Source organism: Lipomyces doorenjongii, assembly GCF_038497915.1.
Source record: "Lipomyces doorenjongii strain NRRL Y-27504 unplaced genomic scaffold V1508scaffold_30, whole genome shotgun sequence".
Lineage (NCBI taxonomy): Eukaryota > Fungi > Ascomycota > Lipomycetes > Lipomycetales > Lipomycetaceae > Lipomyces > Lipomyces doorenjongii.
In genome coordinates this window covers 153,940-176,276 of record NW_027118097.1, presented here as the reverse complement: position 1 = coordinate 176,276, position 22,337 = coordinate 153,940, and the positions used below count along the sequence as shown (strand labels likewise).

At 47.1% G+C, this 22,337-nt stretch overlaps 11 protein-coding genes and 1 non-coding gene across 12 annotated transcripts; 8 read left to right on the top strand and 4 right to left on the bottom strand.

The window, feature by feature from the left end:
• Nucleotides 1-41: 41 nt before the first annotated feature.
• On the bottom strand, nucleotides 42-2,392 carry V1508DRAFT_418977 (LETM1-like protein-domain-containing protein). Its single transcript, XM_066940534.1, has 2 exons — nucleotides 2,117-2,392; nucleotides 42-1,889 (listed from the first exon to the last, which is right to left on the bottom strand). Exons 1-2 carry the CDS (start codon nucleotides 2,202-2,204, stop codon nucleotides 364-366), a joined length of 1,614 nt encoding a protein of 537 aa, XP_066795377.1. The 5' UTR covers nucleotides 2,205-2,392; the 3' UTR covers nucleotides 42-363.
• A 797-nt stretch (nucleotides 2,393-3,189) lies between these two features.
• Nucleotides 3,190-5,041, bottom strand: V1508DRAFT_418972 (alpha-2-glucosyltransferase Alg10). Its single transcript, XM_066940533.1, has 4 exons — nucleotides 4,780-5,041; nucleotides 4,639-4,727; nucleotides 3,942-4,588; nucleotides 3,190-3,889 (listed from the first exon to the last, which is right to left on the bottom strand). Exons 1-4 carry the CDS (start codon nucleotides 4,864-4,866, stop codon nucleotides 3,267-3,269), a joined length of 1,446 nt encoding a protein of 481 aa, XP_066795376.1. The 5' UTR covers nucleotides 4,867-5,041; the 3' UTR covers nucleotides 3,190-3,266.
• Nucleotides 4,971-6,591, top strand: V1508DRAFT_418971 (uncharacterized protein). The gene has a single exon (XM_066940532.1). It carries the CDS (start codon nucleotides 5,033-5,035, stop codon nucleotides 6,368-6,370), a length of 1,338 nt encoding a protein of 445 aa, XP_066795375.1. The 5' UTR covers nucleotides 4,971-5,032; the 3' UTR covers nucleotides 6,371-6,591.
• A 139-nt stretch (nucleotides 6,592-6,730) lies between these two features.
• On the top strand, nucleotides 6,731-10,546 carry V1508DRAFT_371750 (uncharacterized protein). The gene is made up of 2 exons (XM_066937494.1): nucleotides 6,731-10,204; nucleotides 10,251-10,546. Exon 1 carries the CDS (start codon nucleotides 6,809-6,811, stop codon nucleotides 10,181-10,183), a length of 3,375 nt encoding a protein of 1,124 aa, XP_066795374.1. The 5' UTR covers nucleotides 6,731-6,808; the 3' UTR covers nucleotides 10,184-10,204; nucleotides 10,251-10,546.
• On the top strand, nucleotides 10,323-10,776 carry V1508DRAFT_418968 (uncharacterized protein). Its single transcript, XM_066940531.1, has one exon. The coding sequence runs from the start codon at nucleotides 10,431-10,433 to the stop codon at nucleotides 10,689-10,691; it is 261 nt and encodes an 86-aa protein (XP_066795373.1). The 5' UTR covers nucleotides 10,323-10,430; the 3' UTR covers nucleotides 10,692-10,776.
• On the top strand, nucleotides 10,633-11,413 carry V1508DRAFT_418967 (phosphoribosyltransferase-like protein). The gene has a single exon (XM_066940530.1). The coding sequence runs from the start codon at nucleotides 10,703-10,705 to the stop codon at nucleotides 11,282-11,284; it is 582 nt and encodes a 193-aa protein (XP_066795372.1). The 5' UTR covers nucleotides 10,633-10,702; the 3' UTR covers nucleotides 11,285-11,413.
• Nucleotides 11,414-11,420: 7 nt separating this feature from the next.
• V1508DRAFT_158920 (glycoside hydrolase) lies at nucleotides 11,421-14,190 on the bottom strand. Its single transcript, XM_066936065.1, has 4 exons — nucleotides 13,838-14,190; nucleotides 13,709-13,776; nucleotides 13,537-13,658; nucleotides 11,421-13,483 (listed from the first exon to the last, which is right to left on the bottom strand). Exons 1-4 carry the CDS (start codon nucleotides 13,936-13,938, stop codon nucleotides 11,558-11,560), a joined length of 2,217 nt encoding a protein of 738 aa, XP_066795371.1. The 5' UTR covers nucleotides 13,939-14,190; the 3' UTR covers nucleotides 11,421-11,557.
• Nucleotides 14,191-14,680: 490 nt separating this feature from the next.
• V1508DRAFT_404753 (transport protein particle component) lies at nucleotides 14,681-15,311 on the top strand (the record flags this gene model as incomplete). The annotated part of the gene is made up of 2 exons (XM_066938650.1): nucleotides 14,681-14,925; nucleotides 14,972-15,311. 2 exons carry the CDS (start codon nucleotides 14,681-14,683, stop codon nucleotides 15,309-15,311), a joined length of 585 nt encoding a protein of 194 aa, XP_066795370.1.
• A 270-nt stretch (nucleotides 15,312-15,581) lies between these two features.
• Nucleotides 15,582-17,325, top strand: V1508DRAFT_418962 (tryptophan synthase beta subunit-like PLP-dependent enzyme). The gene is made up of 4 exons (XM_066940529.1): nucleotides 15,582-15,979; nucleotides 16,026-16,079; nucleotides 16,137-16,966; nucleotides 17,017-17,325. Exons 1-4 carry the CDS (start codon nucleotides 15,861-15,863, stop codon nucleotides 17,076-17,078), a joined length of 1,065 nt encoding a protein of 354 aa, XP_066795369.1. The 5' UTR covers nucleotides 15,582-15,860; the 3' UTR covers nucleotides 17,079-17,325.
• Nucleotides 17,326-17,515: 190 nt separating this feature from the next.
• V1508DRAFT_418961 (zinc-finger of the MIZ type in Nse subunit-domain-containing protein) lies at nucleotides 17,516-18,588 on the top strand. The gene has a single exon (XM_066940528.1). The coding sequence runs from the start codon at nucleotides 17,607-17,609 to the stop codon at nucleotides 18,474-18,476; it is 870 nt and encodes a 289-aa protein (XP_066795368.1). The 5' UTR covers nucleotides 17,516-17,606; the 3' UTR covers nucleotides 18,477-18,588.
• Nucleotides 18,589-19,380: 792 nt separating this feature from the next.
• On the bottom strand, nucleotides 19,381-21,120 carry V1508DRAFT_158707 (uncharacterized protein). The gene is made up of 2 exons (XM_066936064.1): nucleotides 20,862-21,120; nucleotides 19,381-20,757 (listed from the first exon to the last, which is right to left on the bottom strand). Exons 1-2 carry the CDS (start codon nucleotides 20,928-20,930, stop codon nucleotides 19,540-19,542), a joined length of 1,287 nt encoding a protein of 428 aa, XP_066795367.1. The 5' UTR covers nucleotides 20,931-21,120; the 3' UTR covers nucleotides 19,381-19,539.
• An 802-nt stretch (nucleotides 21,121-21,922) lies between these two features.
• V1508DRAFT_t53 lies at nucleotides 21,923-21,996 on the top strand. Its single transcript has one exon. It is a non-coding gene; the product is annotated as a tRNA-Asn (tRNA).
• The last annotated feature ends 341 nt before the right edge of the window (nucleotides 21,997-22,337 follow it).

The window sequence follows — 22,337 nt, the reverse complement described above, 5'->3', positions numbered from 1 at the left end:
TGCTTGTTGGGCATTGTACGGAGTTGAGGATTGACTTGGATGTACGATATTTATTCCATTTGAAATACTGATTATTGACACAATGGATCTATGCAGTTAGGGTGAAACTAAAGCAACACAACGCGCAGTAATAAGTGAATTCATGTACAAAATCCCCAAAATGTAATAAATAAAAGTATCTGGCAAGCATATCCAATAGATTCATTTCCCTCCTGTGACTATTTTGTAAATCTTAGTGTGATGACACCTATGCTATACTACAAATTTTCAGCTTCCACATACACAAACCGTCGTTTTAGAGTCGAGAATGTTGATACTGTATTCTAATGTCCGTTCCCATTCTCGCAGTGCATAACGCATAACCTACTTAGCCTGGTCCTTTGGAGGCTCGTGCGTGACAGGCTCATCATCCACAGAGACGTCGTCCTTGATGACCTTACCAGTTTTCGAGATCTCTTCGTTCTCATCTTTGATAAGCTCTTCCTGTTCTTTTACGACCTCCAGTCTCTGCTTGTTTGTAGCAGTTCCCTCAGCGTGGTGAACTTGCAGCTCAGCTTCGTGGTACAACTCGTCAGGAATAGAGCTTAGAACGGACAAGAGCGCATCATAGTGCGAGTCAATCGACTCACTTGCACCATAAGTGTATGCAGCAGAAAGGAGTAGTAACGTGCTAGGTACATTCTGTCGAAGACGGAGGTCAAGCCAGTTTTGCAAGTCATCACGGAGTCGGGCTGGGGAAACACCATGAGACTTGACACCTCGAGACTGGCACGCGGACTGCAGCTCAGTAACCGACAGTGAGTCAACGCCTTCATAGTCGATCGCTCGATCGTCTCGCTTAGTTTGGCGCATTCGATGTCGGATCTGATATCTCAAGACCATATCGGTGCCGAACGTCGGAAGATTCATATATCGCGCCATGGCGACTAGTTGCGGTCGCGAAAGATTGTCAAGAACGATATCGTCCTTGAACATGCGGCAGACGCTCAATAGCTCTTCTCGGCTAGGTGACTCGCCAGAAGTTCGGACTTTTCTGAAGAACTCGGCGAATAGCTCTCGTTGAGCGTTGTTTGATGTCTGCGGGAGTACCAATCCACTTTCCTTGACTGTGCTACGTAGGAACTCTGACACTTCTTTCCGAGTCTTCCGCAGATTTTTGTTTCTCTTCTCCTTCGCGACCGCACCCTCAAATGTTGACGGCAGCATGTTAGGGAACAACTTCAATGCGACTGGGAGTAACAGCTCTGCAAATGGCACAATAATGAAGACTGAGAAAGGAACAAGTCGAATGAGATCTTCAGTCGTACGCTTCAATTGACGGCTTTCTCGACGAGTGAGTTCGTATCCCGCCAGCATCTTCATTGCAAGCTTTAAGGAGATCTTGATTTCGACACCTAGCAGCCTCGTACCATCCCATGTATGCCGAATTGCATCCTTGATCTTCGTCCACAAGCTAGACTTTGGCTTCTTTTCTGTCGCCGCAGACTTAGCCTGCTTACTAGCAGTCGCGACTGTAGTAGTTGTACTAGTCTCTGCCAAAGAGGAAACTGCTAACTTCTCTATCTCACCAAGAATACTCTCGCTCGCCTTATCAGCACTTTGTTCAGCCTTTGCCTTTGCATCCGAAATCTCCCTTAAACCGTCTTTATTCTCGGTTGTTGCAGACTCTGATTTAACATTCTGCGCAGGCGGTGTGACATGCGTTAGAGGAGTAGGAGGTTTGTGTCTCAACGGCGGCATCGGCGGCTGTGGCCCTGAAGATACATTTGTAGTTTCTGTGCTATAGTTCTTTCGCAAGAGAAAAATGAACCGGGAGAGATCCTCGGAGGCAGACCGCGGGATGGTGGAGCTGGTCGAGCCAGTTCTAAGCCGAACTGTCCGAGAAAACCCTGCAAAGTCATGTCAGCATTTATTCCCAACATTGACGCCAGCAGAGTAGCATTGCCGGTTACAGCACTTTCTCTGATATGTAAAGTCCGATAGCCAGAAATTGTATAATTCTGGCTACTGATATGCAGCAGCATAACTTTGAAAGCTCGATCCAAGCGCAAATCTCTGCCATTGACTTTCGTAGGTCTGTCATCAGGGCCACCCGCCGAAAAATGGTAATACTTACGCTGCAAATATAGTGGAGACACAGACGATCTCGACAGACGAGCAGCTGCAAGGCTAGACGCGGCCGCTGACGATTCTCGGACCAACATCGTGAACTATTTTTGTGAGATTGCACGGCCAGGGGTGTCTGCGATGCTTGTGGAGCGAAAATCGGTCAGGCGGGCCTCGAAGAGGGCTAAAAGAAAACCGAGTTAACAGGCATCCTCTACACGCCACTAAGATGTGGCAAGAACGTATTATTTATGATGGAAATGTGCAGGTGTTTGGACATCTCTGCCGTAAGTTTGATATTGTTGCATTTTAGAACAATCCCCGCCGCTTTAGTATTATCGCTGGCATTTTAGGCGCCGAGCCGCACATCGGTGATCCTTTTTCCGGGGACCAACCTTTTCAAAGGGGTTTGTACCATATTCCGCTTGAGTATTTAGAAGATTTGCTATGACACAAGTAGTATACACAACCAACACATAATGGCTCCACAGTCCCTTGAATCCACTCACAGAGACGCTCTAATCCGCTTAATACACCTATCGGTGCTCCGAGACGACCTGCCAGTAGCCCGTCGTTGTATAGCTCTGTTGCTACGGACACGTCCGTCTCCTCCCCGGACGCCTTCGCCTTCGACAGCCACGCTTCTCCCTTTTTGGCCTCAACTGCTAGCTTTGGCGCCTACTAGTCGAGCACGTGGGACGCTGCTGGATTGGCTTCTGGTATCCTTAGCGTCATATGTTCGATTAACCCCCCGTCATGTAGCGTCGTCAAACAGACGCGCGAGGGCAAAAGATCAGGTCGACAGCCTGTATACCGCCTTCGCGTGTCTTAAAATCGAGAGCGGAGCCGTGGACGATCTCGCTGACCGGCTGGAAGAAATCCTACTGGAATGGCCGTTTAGCGAGGATGCGAGGTTACGCGGATATTATGGCATGGCACTATTAAGTGTCGATCGCACTTCCGAAGGCACCAGTGAACTTGCGAAATGCGAAGCAGCAGGGTGGACGGTTCCCGACATTGTCTTTCGGAAAGAAACTGCTTATGATGAGGATATAGAAATGGAATACGACTAGAGCAACCCAGCTCCTATTTTCAATGCTACAATTGTACTTTTGGGAATATCTATCAAAAAGATGATGTTTGTCCAACGTAGGCCGCTGTCACCACATAAACCGCTGCCTGACTCCTGGGTCTGACGGCCACTCGAACGAGTACGCGAGAAAGAGTCCGATAGTCACAAAATTGACGATGGCGTACCACACCATCTCAACATATTCCGCTATCACATTTTCCCTTCGTTCGTCATCGTCTTCGGCCTTCAGAGTCGCAACACGTAACCGCCAGATAAGATACGGCACGATGAAATACCGGCATTCGATTAGCTGTGACGGTATTAGCACTGCTGAGCATGCGCCGAAATATACTAGAGAGGTCAATATCTTCTCTTTTCGAACGGCCCGCGCGAAGACGAGGTATAACGCAATCGCATATCCCGGTGCGAATAGATACCGACTCCAGGGTGTTGCATTGAGTATCCTCCGCCACAGGTAAAATATGTAATGCCGATTATCTGCCAGGACAAATGGATGTGCGATGGTTGTAGTGCGGATGGCGAGAATAATGATTGCTGACACCATTGCGAAAGTCAAAGGCCGGAAGAATAGGATAGTGAGTGTCTGTGATAGAATTGAGAGGATTGACGGAATCGACATCGCGCATGTGAATGTTGCGAAGTAGAATATTTGCGGAATATGTATCCCCGCGACGTGATTGTTTTTGTCACCTAGAGCTAGTCAGGAAGGCAGTACACTTGAACGGAATACTTAAGAGCTCACCCAATGTTATCCCACCATTTATTACTATAAATGCTGCAAATCCCGCAAGAATCGGAGCATAAGAACACATAATTTTCAACGCTTTGGGTCCTTTCGTTGGTCCTCTCAAGCCACGCCATACCCTTACGAACGCGCCCACAGTGGCATTTACGAAATCAGCCGGCGAGAGCACGTCTTCCAGTCGCGCGTTGGCGGCCAAAAACCACGTATCATCTGCCCGATCCTTTCCCTTTTCATCTGGGTATACGAATACAGTAAGAATCTCCATTGCGAGAGCATAGAGGACCCATATGATATTAGTTTGCCGAATTGTAACAGCCACGGAACCGACTGCTATCTTCAGCGGCACGGAAAGCCATGATGCCTGTGTAGCTCTTGTGGAAAGTCCGATGGTCAGAAGAGTGAAGATTGTAGACCAGACGTCTGTGTAGTACAGAAATGAGAAAAAGTAAAGTGTTGGGAATAGCTGGAGCAGAGTAATTGTTCGGGAGGACAGATGATGGTGTCGGACGGGAAAAAGCGATAGTACAATTGGAAGGACGCTCAATTGTCCAATAAGACTAAAACTGCGCAAGGCTTTTACGGTGCATGTCGGCGACGTTGTGAAGAGAGACAGTATCCGAGAATATACGACAGCGAGATAATACCTAAATTAATGTCAGGCCCGAGCTTATCACATGGCTCATGTTACACATACAATCCTGGTGGAGTAGTAATTTTGTCATCCCAAACATCGTAGTGGCCCGCGCAATACTGCTGGGTCTGCGGGATGTGGAAAACTTCATCCTGCGACGTGTTAGCCACAGCAGCATCACTCAAAGGTCTTGTGTGTCGTTACCAGGTACGAATCGGGTACGATCTGGCAGATTACAGCAAAAATAGCTGCAGATGCCAGGATCAGGACCGATTGTAAAGGGACTGTCATTGCATCGGTAGATGCCGTCAGATGTGCGCTTTTACAATCGAGAAAGTTGGAGGAGGATGATTTGTTGATGTAACGACGTCACCCGTTGCGGCTCAGATTTCAACTTATCCAGGCAATCCACGATCTCTAATCTAAAATATAGTTGGGTTCTTTCACAGATTGTACAATGTCACTGCAGGATTCGATTACATCTGTGGCCTCATCCTCCGTGCCGCAACCGGACAAATTTACTGCCCTACAGTCGCTCTTGACGCCGCTTGAAAATCCATCAGATCTTCAGACTTACGTTACATCTGTCCTCGCTCATGCGCCCTCACTAGGTCTAGTTGTATCTCGTCCAGTTATTTCATCATACATTTCACATATAGTTGACATTGAATGCTCTCAAGCCGACAAGGAAGTGCTATTGAGACATGCACTCACGGTGTTACAGCCGACATTGGTGTCCTATGAAGAGCAAGAGTCCGTTGTGCGTGAGCACCTAGCCAGTTTGTACGAATCACAAGGCAGGTCCATACAGGCCGCCACTATTCTCCGTGGCATCAAACTCGAAAGCGGACAGCGAGTGATTTCAGACGACTACCGAGTAGATATTTCCGTCCGCGTGTTAAGGAACCTGTTGGAAGACGTTGACACGGACGCGATCAAAAATGACGAAGACGACGCCGTACCGGCGGCAGAACGGATTCTCCTCGCCGAGGATCTGATTAATAAGACAGCGGCGCTAATTCTTAAGTCAAGTAATGCGAGTGCAAAATTACACTTCAAACTTGCGCAAGCGCGCGTTTTCGACGCGCGCAAGAGATTTCTGGAGGCTTGTGCAAAGTATTACGAGCTGTCACATCATGGATCCGAGGGCGAAGCCGGCATTGACGCGGATGATAGACTCGCGTGTCTTTCTGCCGCAGTCTCGTGTGCGTTGCTGGCGCCAGCTGGTCCAGCTCGCGGACGCATGTTAGCGTCTTTGGCGAAGGACGAGAGAGTCAAGGACCCGGAGGGAGAACTACCGTTAGAGCATGCGATGCTTGACAAGTTATTTTTCGACAATCTGCTTCCGGCCGAGGACGTGAAGGCGTATATTCTAGGCTCGCGACGAAAAATCCCTAAATCCCATTTAATCAGTCGCGGTGCTCAACTAGGTGAGGGAGACTACGAACAGGATTCAGTTTTGGACAGGGCAGTTACAGAACACAATTTGCTTGCGGCATCGAAGTTGTACGCGAATATTTCATTTTCGGAGCTAGCGGAGCTGCTAGGACTCGGATCAGGAGATGCTGCTGAGGGATATGCGGCGAAGATGATTCAGGAACGACGATTACGAGCAGTGATTGATCGCGTTGACGGCATTATTTATTTCCAGGGTGGTGGACGGGGAGGATTAGACGAGGCAGAAAGAGAGAATCTCAAGTCATGGGATGCGGAGATTTTGGGTGTTTGCTTACAGCTTGAAGATGTCGTGAGCTTGATCCAAAAACAGTATCCCGAATTTGTGGTTGGCGTGTAGTTTGGCAATGAATTGCTCTTTAGTAATCGGCATCATAAGGCTTATGGGGAATTGCTCTCAATCAGGTGACAACTCAGTGTGTCATCTGTCTGTTATTTGCGCCTTCATCTCTGTATCATGTACCAATAATTCTTTTGCTTGCAGTAAGGAAGGAATATTGTACGATGCTGTTCGATTGCGTCTGGTTAAAACAAAAATAATAGAGCCGTAGTGCGGCGTGGATAATAATTAATAATGTAAGCTGTATCCGAGGCGGGGCCCCCCAACTTTGGTAACGCCGTTGTGCCAGGAGCCGAAAAGCCGAAGTGCAAGTATCGGTGAAGAAGTGGTCCGAGTCCGCGCCGCTTGTATAATCGGCGCCAATGAACCACCCAGCCGGCGATATATCGCAACAACCAAACCGCCGAGTCCGTAAATATATTGTGGTATCATAGCAAAATGCCGACACAAGGATCAATGGCGGAGCCGCACGACCAGCGCACGACGACGTCCTTGACTGCAGGCGTTAGCAATCCGGATTACTCGTCCGCAAAAGACTCATACTCAACAGTACCGCATCCGGCTGCTTCTCCTGCTAATGCGACTCTCTCTTACGTTCACGTTGCCACCGGAACGGATGCAAAACCTCTTCAGAGTTTGCCGTCTGCAGGTACGTCACACGCTATATCGTCTGAGCCATCCACACGAGCAGACAATCACGATGTGCCACAACCGCCGTCAACGTTGACAGGGACCGCGGACAAAGCGACCTCCGATCCTGCTGCGTCCGAGGCAGTTGCTTCTTCTGGCGCACCGCCGAACCAGCAGGCATCTGTGGCTCGCCAAATGATGCACTCACAGCGCGCATGCACGCAATGCCAAAGACACAAGATCAAATGCGTCTCCGATGGCTCTGGCCCATGTATTCGGTGCCGGAAGAAAGGTTTCCTTTGTCACATTGCTCCTCGGAAGAAACGGGCGTCAAAAAAGCATAGGGATGCTAGCAGCGCGGTTCAGAGTCCCGCTGGCACCTTGCGAGCTGGCCGCGACTTTGCGTATGACGCTGAATCCGACGACGACGAAATCATGGACGACAGCGACTCACACAACATTCGTCCACAACAAGCTAGTTGCTCTGGCAGTGCCATCGGAGAAAGCAGCGGCGATGGAGGCTTTAGTAAATCTGCGAAAGGATACAGAAATATTAATACTGCTTACAGCGGAAACGCAAATGAGTTCGCAGTTCGCGATGGGAAGATACCATTGGCTGAATCAAGTAGTGTTAACGAAAACAACAAGACTGTATGGCTGTCGCCAGAAGCCTTGTCGTCAACGCCGTCCCGCTCACAACCGCATCATGTTTCTCGTCTGCCAGAATACATGAAACAAAGCACAATATCGTCATGCGAGGACCATTCCGTTCATCTGTCGCTTTCGTTCATGTGTCCTGAGCTATTCCGACGAATGGTTGATCTAGACTGGCATCAGAATCCGGTGATATTTGCTCAGTCACTCAACAGCTATCGTCCGCTTTTCCGCTCACTGGTCGATTCTCCTACTGCTCCCGTCTACGCGTTCGCGTTCCAGAATGATCCAGCTCAGACTGCACGATACAACTTGCCTTGCTCCCCGGAAGATATGCAAATAGTTGCTGACTGGAGAAAGCAGTATGGCGATGTGCTTGTCGATGTCTACTTTAATCTCATCAATCCAACCCAACCCATCATACATCGTCGTCATTTTATGGCTGCCTATGGCGCACACAAGGAGTCTGTCATACTACTACTCGCAATATTCGTGGTGTCAGTGCCATTCTGTACACTAGGAACGCCGGACGATAGACGCGCGTTGCAGACGAAATTCGTTCAGCACCTACTAGGGCACTACTCATATAAGTTGTTTTTGCCAACATTGGACGCCGTTCAAGCACTGTCTCTTATTGCAGACTCAAGTGCAGACCGTGCAGTGCTGATGCCCCATGCTGCCGTGGCCGCTGCTGCAGTGGAATTGCGTCTTCATATTGATTGCTCAGAATGGGATATCCCAGGTTGGGAACGGGCGTTGCGCAAGGCTCTATGGTGGTCCATCTGTATTCGTGACGCGTGGTCCATCATTCGATTCGTCGGTATCCCGAAAGTGATGTCGGAATACTACGATACGCCGATGCCGACCACCGCGGAGCTTAGTCAATTGACGATGCATGAAAGCGATGATTTGTCTTTGGCTTCCTGCACAGTTATGGTCAACCGGTCGCCCATCAACGTATCCATGGAGTCTTGCCTACGATCGTTCATTTCCGTTGCCAAACTTTCCGAGATTCTATTGGAAGTGAATAGGACTTTGTACCAGTCAAAGGGCCTTCGCCTGATTCATCAACAGCCTGCTGCAGCAGCATCTCACATAGCAGAATCACTAGAATCACGATTACAGGAGTTAGCTGCGTCTTGGGCTCGCGAAGAGTCGGCACAAGGCTATGAGCTTATGGAGCCTGATCTGTACCGTGAGCTTATGCTTCACTTTGTGCGACTATGTATATATTCCCAATTCCTGCCGCACAAGCAGGTGAATATTCGCGCGGACAGATTTTTGATGGACTATTATACAAGATTTCTAGACGCGACCCAAGGCTGCATTGACACGCTGAACAAATTCAAGAACGTCAAATTCTCAAATTATTGGCCGCCATGGTTGAATCATTTGGTCGTTATGCATATGTTCGTATTATTTGACGTCCTGATCGCCATGATTTCTCGCTATTGCAAGACGCACGGTCTGCCGAAAGGCTGCAGGACAGATCCAGTGCCACATGCGGACGAGCCCGCACCACAAGAAAAGCAGATCCCGATGCTGCGGGCCCAGCGACGGGCGCTATTGCTTGAGATCTTGAACAAGGATCGGTTTTCTGGAAGGGTGTTACAGTATTCAACGGAGTTGATGGTTATAATTGGAGATCTAGCTGCTTCTTGGGAGCAGTCGCGCGACCTTTACAAGATGATCCTGAAGATGACGAGATCGTTTGGATTGGTTGATGTCATTGATGCGCCAGGAATGGCGCAATTTGTGCAGCAGTATGCTCTTGATGCTGCAAAAATGAGTGGTCAACAACAGCCGATACAGCAACAACAGCATACTACGCAGTTTACTCAGCCTGCATCACAGCAGCAGTCTCCACCAACACAGTATCCTACGCCTCAGCTAAGCGCGTCTCAGCCGGTGCCACTGAACGCGCAACAGCAGCAGTCTCCATTGCAGACGCAATCAAAAGCACAGGCGCATCCGCTTCAACCGCAAACGTCCCAGGCCGGGTCATCGTCACAGACATTACTTCCCCCAGTATACCAACTACCAACTGTTGGTCCGCTTCAGAATAATTTTAACCCATCGCTTCAGTCACTTTTGGTTTCTCCGGCGCAGCAACATCGGCAATCGGTCCATTTACATCAATCGGGCCACCATCAATCACAGTCCTACGGCATCGCTCAGATTCTCAATCAAGAGCAGCCCGAAGCACAACAGGCACACCAACAACTGCGCTATGACAACGGCAATTCCGGAGTATCTCAGCGACAGCCTTCAACAACACCAACAACGCAACAACAGCAGCCGGCTTTCGTCGGCCCGTTTGACTGCAGAATGCAGCAGAATCTCTACGAAGAAGCCGCTGGGATAACAAATGCTTCTCATGCTAATTCCGGCGTTCAGAATGTCGCTGGAGATAATGTCGCGCTGATTGGTGGAAGTCATGCTATTGGTGCATTTGATGACTTCTTCACAAATTTGTCGGTCAATTTGTTTGAAGGGTTGGCGGATTTCCACCGAGATTTTATTTTGTAATCAGTTTTGGCTGATGTTCTCGTAAGTTTGGAATTATTTGGGTTTCGATAATGCTAATGGAGCGTAGGTTTCCCGAAATAAAGCGTGAGGTTTAACCCACTATGTTAAACACGCTTATAACTGATCGCGGTTAGCTATACTCAAACTATAATATTGGCGTACGGGTAGTGTTATAGGAATTGTATATTTTGTATAATAAGTGCAGGATTTGAAGACAAGATTTAAGTCGCAATTTTATCCTCGCCTAATGATTGGTGCCCACTGCATTTATGTCATATATTACGTTTACATCATTACATGTTTGAGACCTGGGGAGTATTATCTGCTCGCAGTGGTAAATAATGGGAAGATTTGTCTAGGTTACCCTTCTGTAGTACCCGTGTCTGTTGTAAGACTTATCACTGTTGCGATGGTTTGCCATGTGCTGTGGCAAACTTTAAAACAAGGAGATTGGGCCGGTTATAAGTCGGTCGTTGTTAGAAGCACAGGTTCTCCTACAACTGCCTAATTCGCATTAAAATGTCATCTCCAGTTTCGATCGCGGAGACGAAAGCTCTCCTGAAAGAGACCCTCCGCCAATTCGAAGATTTTCCCACTAAGGGCATTCTTTTCGAAGACATCCTGCCCATCTTCAAGTCTCCAAAGACCTTCCAATCCCTTATCGACGCCATCAAGCACCAAATTGAAGCGAACTTTTCGACACCAGAGTCTAAGCCAGACGTCGTTGTTGGTCTCGACGCGCGTGGATTTTTATTCGGGCCAACTCTTGCGCTGCAGTTAGGCGCCGCGTTTGTACCTGTTCGCAAGCAAGGAAAAGTCCCAGGTCCAACTGTCGAGGCAGAGTTTGAGAAGGAGTACGGCAAGGACGTGTTTGTCATGCAAGCCGACGCGATTAAAGCTGGTCAAAAAGTGATTATCGTGGACGACATTATTGCGACGGGGGGTAGTGCTAAGGCTGCTGGTCAGTTGGTGACTAAGTTGGGGGGCGAGATCCTTGAGTATGTGTTTATCCTTGAGTTGGATTTCTTGCATGGGCGCGATCAGCTTAATGCCCCAGTTTACACGCTCTTGTCTGGACAGCCGGAGAAGTTGGGATCATAGACTGGTGAAGTCGTAGTGATAGATATTGGCCCTGTCGGGACAGGTGATATGTTAAATTGGGAGTTTCAGCATACGTCTCAAGGCTTCATTATGTACAATAGTTTGCTAAATTTACTTCTAGAATCTCCCAAACACATCCGTTGCTATTAACGCTAATGCCAGAACTGCCATAAACTATACATGAAAATTGTCCCAACCGCAAGATGAAATCCAAAAAAAGGACAAAATAGTAAACATACCGCTCTATAACCAGTGTATTTAACAATGGAATGCTCATCCAACCCTCAAATTAACTACGTCTTCGCCACGTAACCGTACCCGCCCGTCACGAAGCACCTCCAATACATCCTGCTCGTGCATACCTCGAGACATCAAGCTTCTCACCTTAACATTTCCCAACACTTTTATTCCTCCGACCGTCAAAATCTTCATTCTGCTCCTTAATCCACCTTCTGATCTATCTACTTGTTTAGAAAAACGTACGCGATGCCCATCGAATGACGGCGCTTCTAAGTCTTTTCCGCGCTGCCAAATCCGGGATCGACTCTCTGCTGGGAAAAACAGCTCCAAAATTGGAAATGATCGTAATGGCACCGAAACTGCGTCAGGATGAGTTGGCGGCAGGTCAATGATCGCTCGTCGGGCTGGTATCGTTCCGTCCTCGAGTGGCGAAATATTCGAGCTGTATAAGCTTGTCTGTGAAGGAAATTTGGTAGTGTTTCGTAGTAGTGGGAATACTTCATCTGATATTCGCGTGAAGTTATATATACCATTCAAGTGGTAAAATTCACCCCAGGACGTGACAAAGGAATAGAATGACTTGTACCCGTTGACATTCTGACAAGTCGAGGTTGCCTCTTGGTCAGGGATAATGCCGAGATCATCGTCGTCGTGAAAATCATTTTCCAATGATGAGTCAAAATTGGGCTCAAAAGGCGAGTATTCCAATGCTAAATCCTTATCTTCAGTATCCTCAATTTCATCTTCTCCCTGTCGCGGAATCAAAGTTGATCCTGGCCTCAACTTCACACCTTTCTGTCGCGCAGTTTGAAGCAATTCCATATCTATCCGTAGCGGATGCGCTTCAGTCGAAAAAACGAAATTCGAGCCATCTTTATTCAAAGGGTTGTCGACGTCGAATAACAGATAAAGATACTTAATCGTTTCACTAAGGAAAAAGCTTTCCATCCTGTCTTCTAATTCGTTAGTCCGCACATCATGCAATGCTGCGTATCCACATCGCGTCCTACACCGCGCTTGGATGTCGCTCAGTATCTGCGCTCCTACATGTAGGTAGAACGGATCTTTCGTGGCTCTGTAGAGAAAATAGTTCGACTCCACAAACTCTGGACGAAGGCCGTACCACCCGAGCTCAATGCTGCCTTGATTTACAGCATAGTTCCATCGTTCTGGCAACCCTGCATATGCCATCCAGATATGGTAGTAAACTAAATGGCTTCTGACTGCTGCATTTATATCACCAGCTAATACCTGAAGGCCGGGGAAAAACGCCGCCAGAGCGTCAATCCAGCTTGTGACTGGCGAGCCTGTAACAATGTGAATATTGCGATATATCCAACCGTCTAAAATATTTTCTTTTATGGCTGCATATGACTTGGCAAATACGTCGAGGAACGACTCGTCATCAAGTAATATATATGATTTTAACGCATACTCAAAAAATGAGTCCACGCTGGCTCCTATTCCCGAATAAGCTGATAACCACAATCCTGTGACTGCGTCGATGGCTGATCCCACAATATTCAACGTAGTCCGCCGATCCCAAACGGCAAAAAAAGCTTTCCTAGCTGCCTTCTCATATTTGTCGTCCCCGGTAAGCCGGGACAAGGTAGCAAACTCAAGCACCAGACTAGCAGCACCAGCCGTGCAGGTTTCTGTAATATTCTCGTTTTTATTGCCATACCGAAGATTAACTCTGGCGAGCGGTATACCTGTCGGCGTATCGAAAGCTGGTAGCAGTCTATTCGCCAGATCTACTGCCAGCGCCAATAGAGAGCCGTCGTAACCTTTGATCTTGTGGCCCAAAGCGTCTGAGGTAGCATATATGTGTCCCGACAAAAGTCCGCCCAACATTCGAATCGTCGTTTCGAATACTTGTACGCGAGATGGTATATCAAACTGTACAAATCGTTCTACTTTCTTAACTGCAGACTCAAAGCCGGCCTGGTCATCCATCATCTCCTACAATTAGCCACTGAGTATTCACATCACTTCATTCCGAAGCAACTTACGGCCAACGTGTCTAAACTGTCGACTAGAGTAAGTGAGTAGTCTCCTAGCACATCATTGATCCCGATATTATTTGGGTTAGCACGGTCGCTTCCTCGACCCATACACGATATGGGTGCGATTTCTAAGTACACCTATTAGACTTTGGACAGGTCCTGGATTGCAGAAACATACCATCTTCAGGAAATCCGTAACGTAAGTAATGGTTCCACCCATGATAAAATGCCTCTCGAGTCTCCTCCCTAAGATTGTACGACGTCAGATAGACTAGCACATAATTTAGTATAATGCCCGAGTACCCACCGTAACTTGTCTAAGTGTTGTTTTGGAAATGCTACGGCTTGGGAGACGATCCAACACAGTATGACACATGACAGAACTATGAAAGTATTCATCGCAGCCATTGTGACAATTCAGCTGTATAACGCCAGCTTCCGTGACCCAGTGGAGTAATTCAGCCGCCGACACTAAGGTCACTCGACTACCCAGCTCGACCGCTCTGAAGTCGAAATCGTTGGTAGTCACTGTATAGTGTAGCAGGTAACCGGACTCACCTGGACTTCCGGCCTCATCTGTAGAGAGCGTCTCCGTAGTTTCAGCTACTGGTAAATTATTGAAGCCACAAGTTAAGCCCGACAGACTTGAACGTCGTGAGTCGTGTGCGTGCCCAACCTACACAAATTATCCGGCGCGGCTTTTGAAATGATGAGAGTACTGGACCAGATGTAAGCCAGCCAGGGTTGTGTCTAGCTCCATCCCTAACCGCCAAGACAGTACTCAGGTTCGCAAACGCATTGTTATCGTAATTTCTACGGCAACGTCATCTAGACACTATTGTCTGTGAGGTTTGTAGACTTGCTGCTGTGCTGTATACAACGGAGATCTGGATGACAGCGGATCGTATACACAATGGCTTCTTCGTTTCCAGTAACGTCGCCAATTCCAGCGAACATACACATCGCCCACGCGCCGTCGAATCGGCCACTGGGTAGCAACGGCGCGACAACACAACAGCAATCGAACGAAAAACAACAGCAAGGAGTGCCGGGAAAGCTTGTACCGGCAACGACCTTCCCAATACAGGGTGGACCCAGTGTCCCCTCGCCCTCGCTAGCAGTGTCCCAGCAATCCGCTACATTGCCTGGGATGTACACGGATCCGCATGCAATATATCTGAATCTTTCATGCTTAGATTTTCTGCTAGTAGAGTTGATTCCAATGTCGGAACGGGTAGTGGAAGTGATTGGTGAGAGGAAAACCTCTAACGGTAATGCTATGCCAGCAATATTAAGTGAGAAAGACGGTCGGATAGGCGAAGAGGAGAGACGAGGCGCGGTATTCAAACATGTTGAAGGACTGGGATATAGAGTCGGACAAGGGCTAGTGGAAAGGTGAGTTTGAAACTGTCCGTGTGAAATAATGCTAATTGATTCCTAGATTTTCACAAGATCGACCGCGATTTACAGACGTGCTTGATGTAATGAAGTTTATCTGTAAAGATCTGTGGCATCTTATTTTTCGCAAGCAAATTGACAATCTGAAAACAAACCACCGAGGAGTGTACGTACTTACAGACAACAGTTTCCGCCTGTTGATGAGAATGAGTACCGAAGTAGGTGGCCTAGACACAGTTACGAGGGCACAACCATATTTATGGTTCCCATGTGGTGTTCTCAGAGGCGCTCTTGCGAATCTTGGTGTGCAGGCTACGGTTGTCGCGGAAACAACTGCTATTCCAGTTGCTGTATTTCACATTCAGGCATTACGGCAAGATTGAAAGAATAATGGGAATCGTCGTATCTACGTACAGCCGGTAGATTCCATTTGTGGATTGCATAGGAACGGGTTTGGCGAATCGGACAAGGCTTTGTTAGATGCGTGTAAAATACTAGTATGTTCGTATATTTTACTGTGCCCTTGTATTACTCGGCCATCAAACGCCGGATTTTGAACATTGCGAACAAAATACCGAGATCTGGTCGTCCCGCGCGCATATGAGACATGCCTCAGCGCACGCTATTGCAGTACGTCACTCAAGAACGTTCGTCGACCGATAGTCACAGACGCATAATTCGGTCTCATAGCCCTATTCTATTGAACACGATTGGAAACTGCGACGTTCGAAAAATCTGTCGAAACTTTCCATGCGGCTTATATCTGCTGGCAATAACGCGGCACGTTCTTAAATGCTGACAAAACTTGATGACCATGATGACTAAGTTAGGCAGTATGTTCCGCGGCGATTCTGCTTCACGACGATGTCCGGGATAGATAAATGGAACAGGTCCTTTTGTGTCAAAACTATCACTGAGCGTCGCTAATAGACATGACTATTTCAACTGGGGATGGCGTGTCTGACAATAGAGATGGTCCTGTCGCTCTTAGCAAAACCTATATCAGGACACCATTGGTTTACTCTCAATCATTATCAAAGGCAACTGGAAGGTAGTAAGGATGATTTGATATTGAATTGGTCTAACGCGACAAGCAGCACGGTCCTGTTGAAGCTCGAGGTACTCCAGCCGTCCAGTTCATTCAAGAGTCGGTAATAGGCATATTGATTTCAGGTTTATAATATCAAATTCTTACTATAACATCGTAGTGGAATCGGCCATCTTGTCCGGCAGACGCTTCTGAACTCACCGCCAGGAACAAAACCTCACATCTTTACATCATCCGGTGGAAATGCTGGATGCGCGGCAGCTCAAGCCGCCCAAAAGTACGGATGTCCATGCACTGTCGTCGTCCCGAGTAACATTGCACCTCACATGGTGAAACGTCTGAGTGACGCCTATGGCGCCAATGTTATTATCCATGGATCCATGTGGAGAGAAGCTGATACGAAGATTCGTCAGATGGTTGCTGAGCACAGGGACGGTCCAGCGCGGTATTGCCCTCCATTTGATGATCCGCTGATCTGGGAGGGAAACAGCTTCATGATTGACGAAGTTGTCGAACAGCTCCAGGAAGCAGGCTACGATAAGTCTAAGTTGAAGGCTATTTCGTGCTCTGTAGGTGGCGGTGGCTTGTTTGCTGGAGTAGTTGCTGGTCTGAAGAGACATTATCCGTCGCCTGGAGAGCAGCCAGTCATTATCGCAGTGGAGACATACGGTGCGGAGAGTTTAAATGCATCTCTTAAGGCAGGAGAACTGGTGACTTTACCAGCTATCAGCTCTATCGCTAGTAGTTTGGGCGCGGATAGAGTCTCCAGTGAGGCATTCGAGGCAGCCAAGACATACCCTACTAGTTCAGTTGTGGTTACCGATGCACAGGCTGTTGGATCTTGTCTCAAGATTCTAGATGAACATCGTTTATTTGTGGAGCCTGCATGCGGTGCTGCTCTAGCTCCATGGTATTATTCTGACAAGTACGACCTCACTAGCCAGCTGAAGTTGGATGAGGACAGTGTTGCTGTCATTGTCGTCTGTGGAGGTAAGCGCAATAGATACCGGTGCGTTTCGATTGCTAATTGGGTTTGGCAGGTTCAACATTAACAATAGAGTCTATGTTGCACTACAAGCATATGTTTAAGGATGAGCTTTAAAGTGTTAGTTATATGCAGTGATCCGGTAGATTAGCGGTCCATGCGTTATTAGGTTATATTGAAGATATTCTATACGAATTTAAAAGTTTTATGTTTTCCAAATCGCTGTGTATGCCCTGTTTCTTGTGCTCTAGGATCGGTTCCCGGTCATATATAAGCTGCACGAGATACTTATACGCTGATATCTAACTATCTGGGCATGTCGTAATCTATATGTGCCAGTTAATAAGTCAGGCAAGTAATCATGTTGCACTAAGATCATCAACATCACCAAATAGATAGCCAAATCAGAAAGATGACACGCTAACTATCTTTAAATTGCCGGAATTCATCGGTTCGAGGTGCCTAGAACCACGTGATCTCATGAGCATCGTAGGGTAACCAGGGTTTGTATGATAACGCGTCGTGGGCGGCGCGCCATAAGCGTTCGACGAACGCGTAGTTGCTAGGCGTTGTAGAATCACCAGTACCACGACGACGGGTGCCATCGAATTGGAGAATTGTATGCTGTGAGCTCTCTAGATCAAAATGGGCGCTGGTTACGATTCAGACAAGGAGATGGAAGACATCGCTTCTGCGAGCCAAGATCAGCAGATTGACGACACTCCATTGTTCCTGCGCGAGGAGGAACAGCAGACGATCAAAAACCTGCCGAGGTTTGTATCGAATGGTGTCTCACGAATAAAAGACCTTATGAAGTATCTGGAAGATACGGCAGCAAGTCGCGCGGAATTTGGAATGAGCGCGGACGTGCTGGAGCTCAATTTAAAGACGCTGATCGATATTGAGGTTTTGGTGAATTCCGAGCCCCACGCAATCGATCGCGCGCTTCTGAGGAATAATCAGGTTGAAGATCCAGCGTCGGTTTTTTTGGATGCTATGGAAGAGTTTGCGGAAAGGAATTCAGCAAAGAACGACAAGCAGAAATATTCGGGGAACACCAATTACGTAAACTTCAAGCGTCGAGCCTGGGAGAATATGTATGGAGATGAGGATATGCCACCAGTAGAAGACTGGTTCGACGCCCATGGCGCTTCGAAGACGATTGCCGAGATTCACGAGCGAGAAGAGGATGATGGGGATAATGATCTCATTGTGGCACAGGAGAAGAGATCGCTCAAATGTCCAGTATCACTGGCGCTGTTTGTGAATCCAGTTACTTCGGACGTTTGCCCTCATACATTCTCTAAGGACGCAATCTTTTCTCTTTTCGTCGAAAATTCGCGTGGCCGTCAGAGATATTTAGATAGCATCGAGTGTCCTGTAGCAGGGTGCGACAAGATATTGATCAAGGCGAACCTGATCGAGAATCCGACCATCGCTAGACAGGTTGAACGATACATTGAGAAGCAGCATCAGCAGGATGAGGCGGATTTTGATGAACTTGAGGACGAGTAATGGTAATGTAAACCCTCTGATGGTAGTTTTTTTGCGTGTACTATAGCTTAAATTTGTTACTTGCTGGTGCTAGTTGGTGTAATAACAATAAACGGGATATTTATGCAATATGGCCATCCTATCATAACATCTGTTGCATTCCTACCAATGAAGACAGTCGAGTAATGCATTGGCCATCCAAGTCCGACGTTCCAAATTGCAGCTCGATAAAATGCTGGTCAATGAACCGAACGTCCGGACAATATATTAGTTCCAGACTGTAAATGAGATTGCGTTTTGTATTAATACCGTGAAATTTTGATGGTAGATCCCGTAGATGGCTGACATCGTACTATCGGAGCAAGTCTGGTTACAACGATTCTCTCGCCGTTCCCTTCAGTGCATCTGCATATCTCGATTTACATGACAATATTATTACCTGGACCGCTTACTATTGGTTGTAGATGGTAAGATTGCTTTTGCTCAGTGATCTGGTCGGCCGCGGTACTTGCACCTACTTATTCTGCGCCTCACGGTACCTTGAAACCGAAATAAGAACCAGCACAAATCACAAGCAGGATACCGGAATACCGCATGAAGAGATGGACTGCCACAATGAGATGAGAGATTTCCCCACTGCAGAACCTACGGAGCGGGCAGAATTGATGACTGATACGGCAGCGGTGCCGCTCGTGGAGCCGATATCATTGGCCACAGCAGAACTCGCGCAACCTGTGGATCTTTGCCTGCTGTTTCAAAAATGCTAGTGTTTTGTGTAACGCTGCTGTCAAATGTTCTCTTGCGATGTTAATGACTTAATGAATGAGTTCAACACTACAAACGCGGAATTAGGAGTGTCCTCGACCGTGAGAGGTGATGTTGTTCCTAGCTCAACACCATACCCTGCGAGTAGTGTGTCCATCCGCATCCACGTTATTATAAACCATAAAACGACATATGTCGTAGGTTAAACTTATATACTGGATTCATGGATCGATCTGGCATGATACATCCATCGTCGGCGATAGTATTCAAATCGGCTGCTGTGACGGAGTCAAAGTCTCAGTCTATACTAATATTGACCTCACTGACTGATCCCCTTCTCAACCAGTCCAACTATTTTAACGGGCCAACGTATCGATGGCCGCCACGACGCATCAAGAGATTGATATATCTCCTCAACAAGCTTCTCGCTCCAACCAGTCAACCACCAGCACCTCTCCAACCACCTAAGAATGACGCAGTAGTGAGCAAGGATAACAAGAGCCATCGGCTGCCGACTCTTCAGGAGTATGATATATGCAGGCGGAACAGTGATGGGCCATGCCATCGCTATTCGCACCTGTAGGCACTGAGAATAGAAGTTTTCAAAAGACTCTCGCAGTTTGTGAATAGCGGCGCAACATACTTCTTTTGCTTCACTGTCGCGATTATCGTTATTAACTTCCTCTAGATGGTCAAGAGCAGCGCGGGCCTCAGCCGATACAGCACCTGTGGTACTCGTGCCCGGATGTCGGAGGAGAGGTTCCAGTTGACCCTTTTCTATCCAATCCCAGGCCATGTGCAAGATCTCATATACACCACGAAGAAGGCTAAACGCCTGCACGATTTCTTCGACTGGTGCCATGCCCTGCTCGATTCCCATACACTGAGAGGAAGCAAACGCAAAAATAGAAAGGAAGCAAGAGAACGCGAAAAGTGCGTTACAGTTCAAAGGTGTGATGCTGTTGAGCTCTGGTCTAAATGAACTGAGAGCTAAACTTTGATGTCTCGTGGCGATCTCCATATACATCATGCGACTCGGACCCTTGTCACCGTTGTTGATTTCGATGAGATGTAGAGCAGACAAAGCCAGTAAACCGTGCATGAGAAAACGATGAGCGAGTGCCTCTTTCGGGATGACAGTCTTCCATATTTCTTGAATTTTAGTCGCCTCCGACAATGTCCGGTAGGTCTGGGTCGAATAATGATGCATCAAATCTAGATCCTGCATGTAAAGATTGGATGTGAATTGAGGGTTTCGATCGATCAAATTACTCAATATATCCAGTGGTCGTAGACTCGAGGGAGTAGTCGTCGATAATCTGCCACTGCTGCCGGTGCTGGGAGGAGACTGGCTGTATGATGAAGTTGGAGAGACGTGAGAACTCCCGCTTGAGGAACGTTCTTCTGTGTCGAGACATTGCTGATTGTTGCTATACACGATTCGAGATAAGAGGAGGCGGTTTACTGACGAACCGGTATATTTGCAAGCTATGTTGTGCTTTGTACAGTTGCCACATCGCGGCCCCTTCTCGTCACACTTTGTACATAAGTCAGTAATAATGAAGATTTGTTTTGGCGTTTGAACGGAGTCCTGCTCCACATCTTGACAAAAGCGCACAAATAAAAGACTGCATTTAATACCTTTACTCTTCTCTTTTTGCATTGCAAACACCCAAGTCTTGACTTCGTGTGGGTTCTTCGTGATGGCATTGCAGTGCGTAAATCATCTGCTAGATTTTATTGCTTCACAGTTTATGATTATGAATACAAAATGGACATCATATTTGACAACAATCTGCTTTCCGCGTCCAATTTGCTATAGAGTTTAAACATTCCAGAAGCCCTAAACCAGAGAGTGGTTCAATAACTGGTGACCATAACCATTTAGATACTCTACGCTCATTACCAGAATCTAAAACATGACAAAGTTTTGCTCTTTGTGCACCTTCATGAATCTCGTGTGTGCCCACGGTCGAGATATATCTGTAATTTGGGTGATTATGTCTAAAGTACGTGCTGCTAATGGATAGCCGACGTGAATTAGAGGCAAAGAATAACGTCGATGGCCCGTTCTCTTATATCGCTCGCGATTACCTTGAGAATGGTCCAAACATGGGTTCGACCGCTCTAGCTGAGGCTCTAAATTTCATGAAAGAAGCGCCATGGAGGCGATATGTTGGGAAAATGACTCGTCTTAAATTTGACATCCCGCCATTGACCATAACTACCTCACTGGCAAAAATAGCAATCAATGTCAGACTAAGACGCGTCATAATTGGCTGAATTAAAGTTTGAGGTCCGCGCTAGCGTTTTCACAAAATTACGAATACTTTTTATTCGTATTCGGCGCCCACATCTTATTCGTTGCGAATAACGGCAATTCTGCGAATACGAATGAGGCCAAATTTTATTCATTAACACCCCGAGAGATGGTCAGAGGTATATTGTATTTTGTATATGGAGAGGAATATATATTGCGCTTTTCGCTTTGACAACGAGTATATATCGCTAACCGTTAGCGTGGAAAGCTGGCCAAGGATTCAGTAATTTGCGCAGGATCAAGTAGGCGATCTATTCTTCTGAAGACTGACATAATTTTTTTGTCATTTTTTTGTCCTTCTATTATGATTTACATTGCCCAAAAAAAAATCTGCCCAAGATGGCTATGGGGGTCAACGGGTGCGTGTTCGTCATAGCCCTATGACTCCGTGGCCAAGCTGGTTAAGGCGTACGGCTGTTAACCGTAAGATCGAGAGTTCGATCCTCTCCGGGGTCGCTTATTTTGCATTATTTTTTCGTTTTTGAAGAAGATTATCTGTTGGTCTGTGTTTGTAAATATTAGATTGTTACATGGTTTATCGCAAAATTATGATGTGCGACGTCTAGCGATATCGTTCGGATATTCCGTATTCGGGTTCAGTTAATTGGTGCGATGCGCGCGAATTCAGGGACTCTGAAAATAAAATTTTGACCGAGACGAAAACATATCAAGAAATCGAGTACTCGGGATAAATCGACGATACATGCTAGACAAACAGTTCCCGGCAAGTCATTGATAATTTAGTATCGTTAGATGTGGGAAATGTAATATTTGGGAATGGAATAAGAGCAGGTTTT

Excerpts from the sequence above, each read along its gene's own strand:
- V1508DRAFT_418977 (XM_066940534.1), bottom strand. The coding sequence starts at position 2,204 with ATGTTGGTCCGAGAATCGTCAGCGGCCGCGTCTAGCCTTGCAGCTGCT. Across the intron at positions 1,890-2,116 it reads GTCTCCACTATATTTGCAGC|GGTTTTCTCGGACAGTTCGG; the intron begins GTAAGTATTACC and ends ATGACTTTGCAG.
- V1508DRAFT_418968 (XM_066940531.1), top strand. The coding sequence starts at position 10,431 with ATGATTGGTGCCCACTGCATTTATGTCATATATTACGTTTACATCATT.
- V1508DRAFT_418961 (XM_066940528.1), top strand. The coding sequence starts at position 17,607 with ATGGGCGCTGGTTACGATTCAGACAAGGAGATGGAAGACATCGCTTCT.
- V1508DRAFT_371750 (XM_066937494.1), top strand. The coding sequence starts at position 6,809 with ATGCCGACACAAGGATCAATGGCGGAGCCGCACGACCAGCGCACGACG.
- V1508DRAFT_158707 (XM_066936064.1), bottom strand. The coding sequence starts at position 20,930 with ATGCCATCACGAAGAACCCACACGAAGTCAAGACTTGGGTGTTTGCAA. Across the intron at positions 20,758-20,861 it reads GCAAAAAGAGAAGAGTAAAG|TGTGACGAGAAGGGGCCGCG; the intron begins GTATTAAATGCA and ends TTATGTACAAAG.
- V1508DRAFT_418967 (XM_066940530.1), top strand. The coding sequence starts at position 10,703 with ATGTCATCTCCAGTTTCGATCGCGGAGACGAAAGCTCTCCTGAAAGAG.
- V1508DRAFT_418972 (XM_066940533.1), bottom strand. The coding sequence starts at position 4,866 with ATGACAGTCCCTTTACAATCGGTCCTGATCCTGGCATCTGCAGCTATT. Across the intron at positions 4,589-4,638 it reads ATTACTACTCCACCAGGATT|GTATTATCTCGCTGTCGTAT; the intron begins GTATGTGTAACA and ends ACATTAATTTAG. Across the intron at positions 3,890-3,941 it reads AAATGGTGGGATAACATTGG|GTGACAAAAACAATCACGTC; the intron begins GTGAGCTCTTAA and ends GACTAGCTCTAG.
- V1508DRAFT_418962 (XM_066940529.1), top strand. The coding sequence starts at position 15,861 with ATGACTATTTCAACTGGGGATGGCGTGTCTGACAATAGAGATGGTCCT. Across the intron at positions 16,080-16,136 it reads TCCAGTTCATTCAAGAGTCG|TGGAATCGGCCATCTTGTCC; the intron begins GTAATAGGCATA and ends ATAACATCGTAG. Across the intron at positions 16,967-17,016 it reads TGTCATTGTCGTCTGTGGAG|GTTCAACATTAACAATAGAG; the intron begins GTAAGCGCAATA and ends TGGGTTTGGCAG.
- V1508DRAFT_158920 (XM_066936065.1), bottom strand. The coding sequence starts at position 13,938 with ATGGCTGCGATGAATACTTTCATAGTTCTGTCATGTGTCATACTGTGT. Across the intron at positions 13,777-13,837 it reads CAACACTTAGACAAGTTACG|GGAGGAGACTCGAGAGGCAT; the intron begins GTGGGTACTCGG and ends GTACAATCTTAG. Across the intron at positions 13,659-13,708 it reads TTACGGATTTCCTGAAGATG|AAATCGCACCCATATCGTGT; the intron begins GTATGTTTCTGC and ends AGGTGTACTTAG.
- V1508DRAFT_418971 (XM_066940532.1), top strand. The coding sequence starts at position 5,033 with ATGTCACTGCAGGATTCGATTACATCTGTGGCCTCATCCTCCGTGCCG.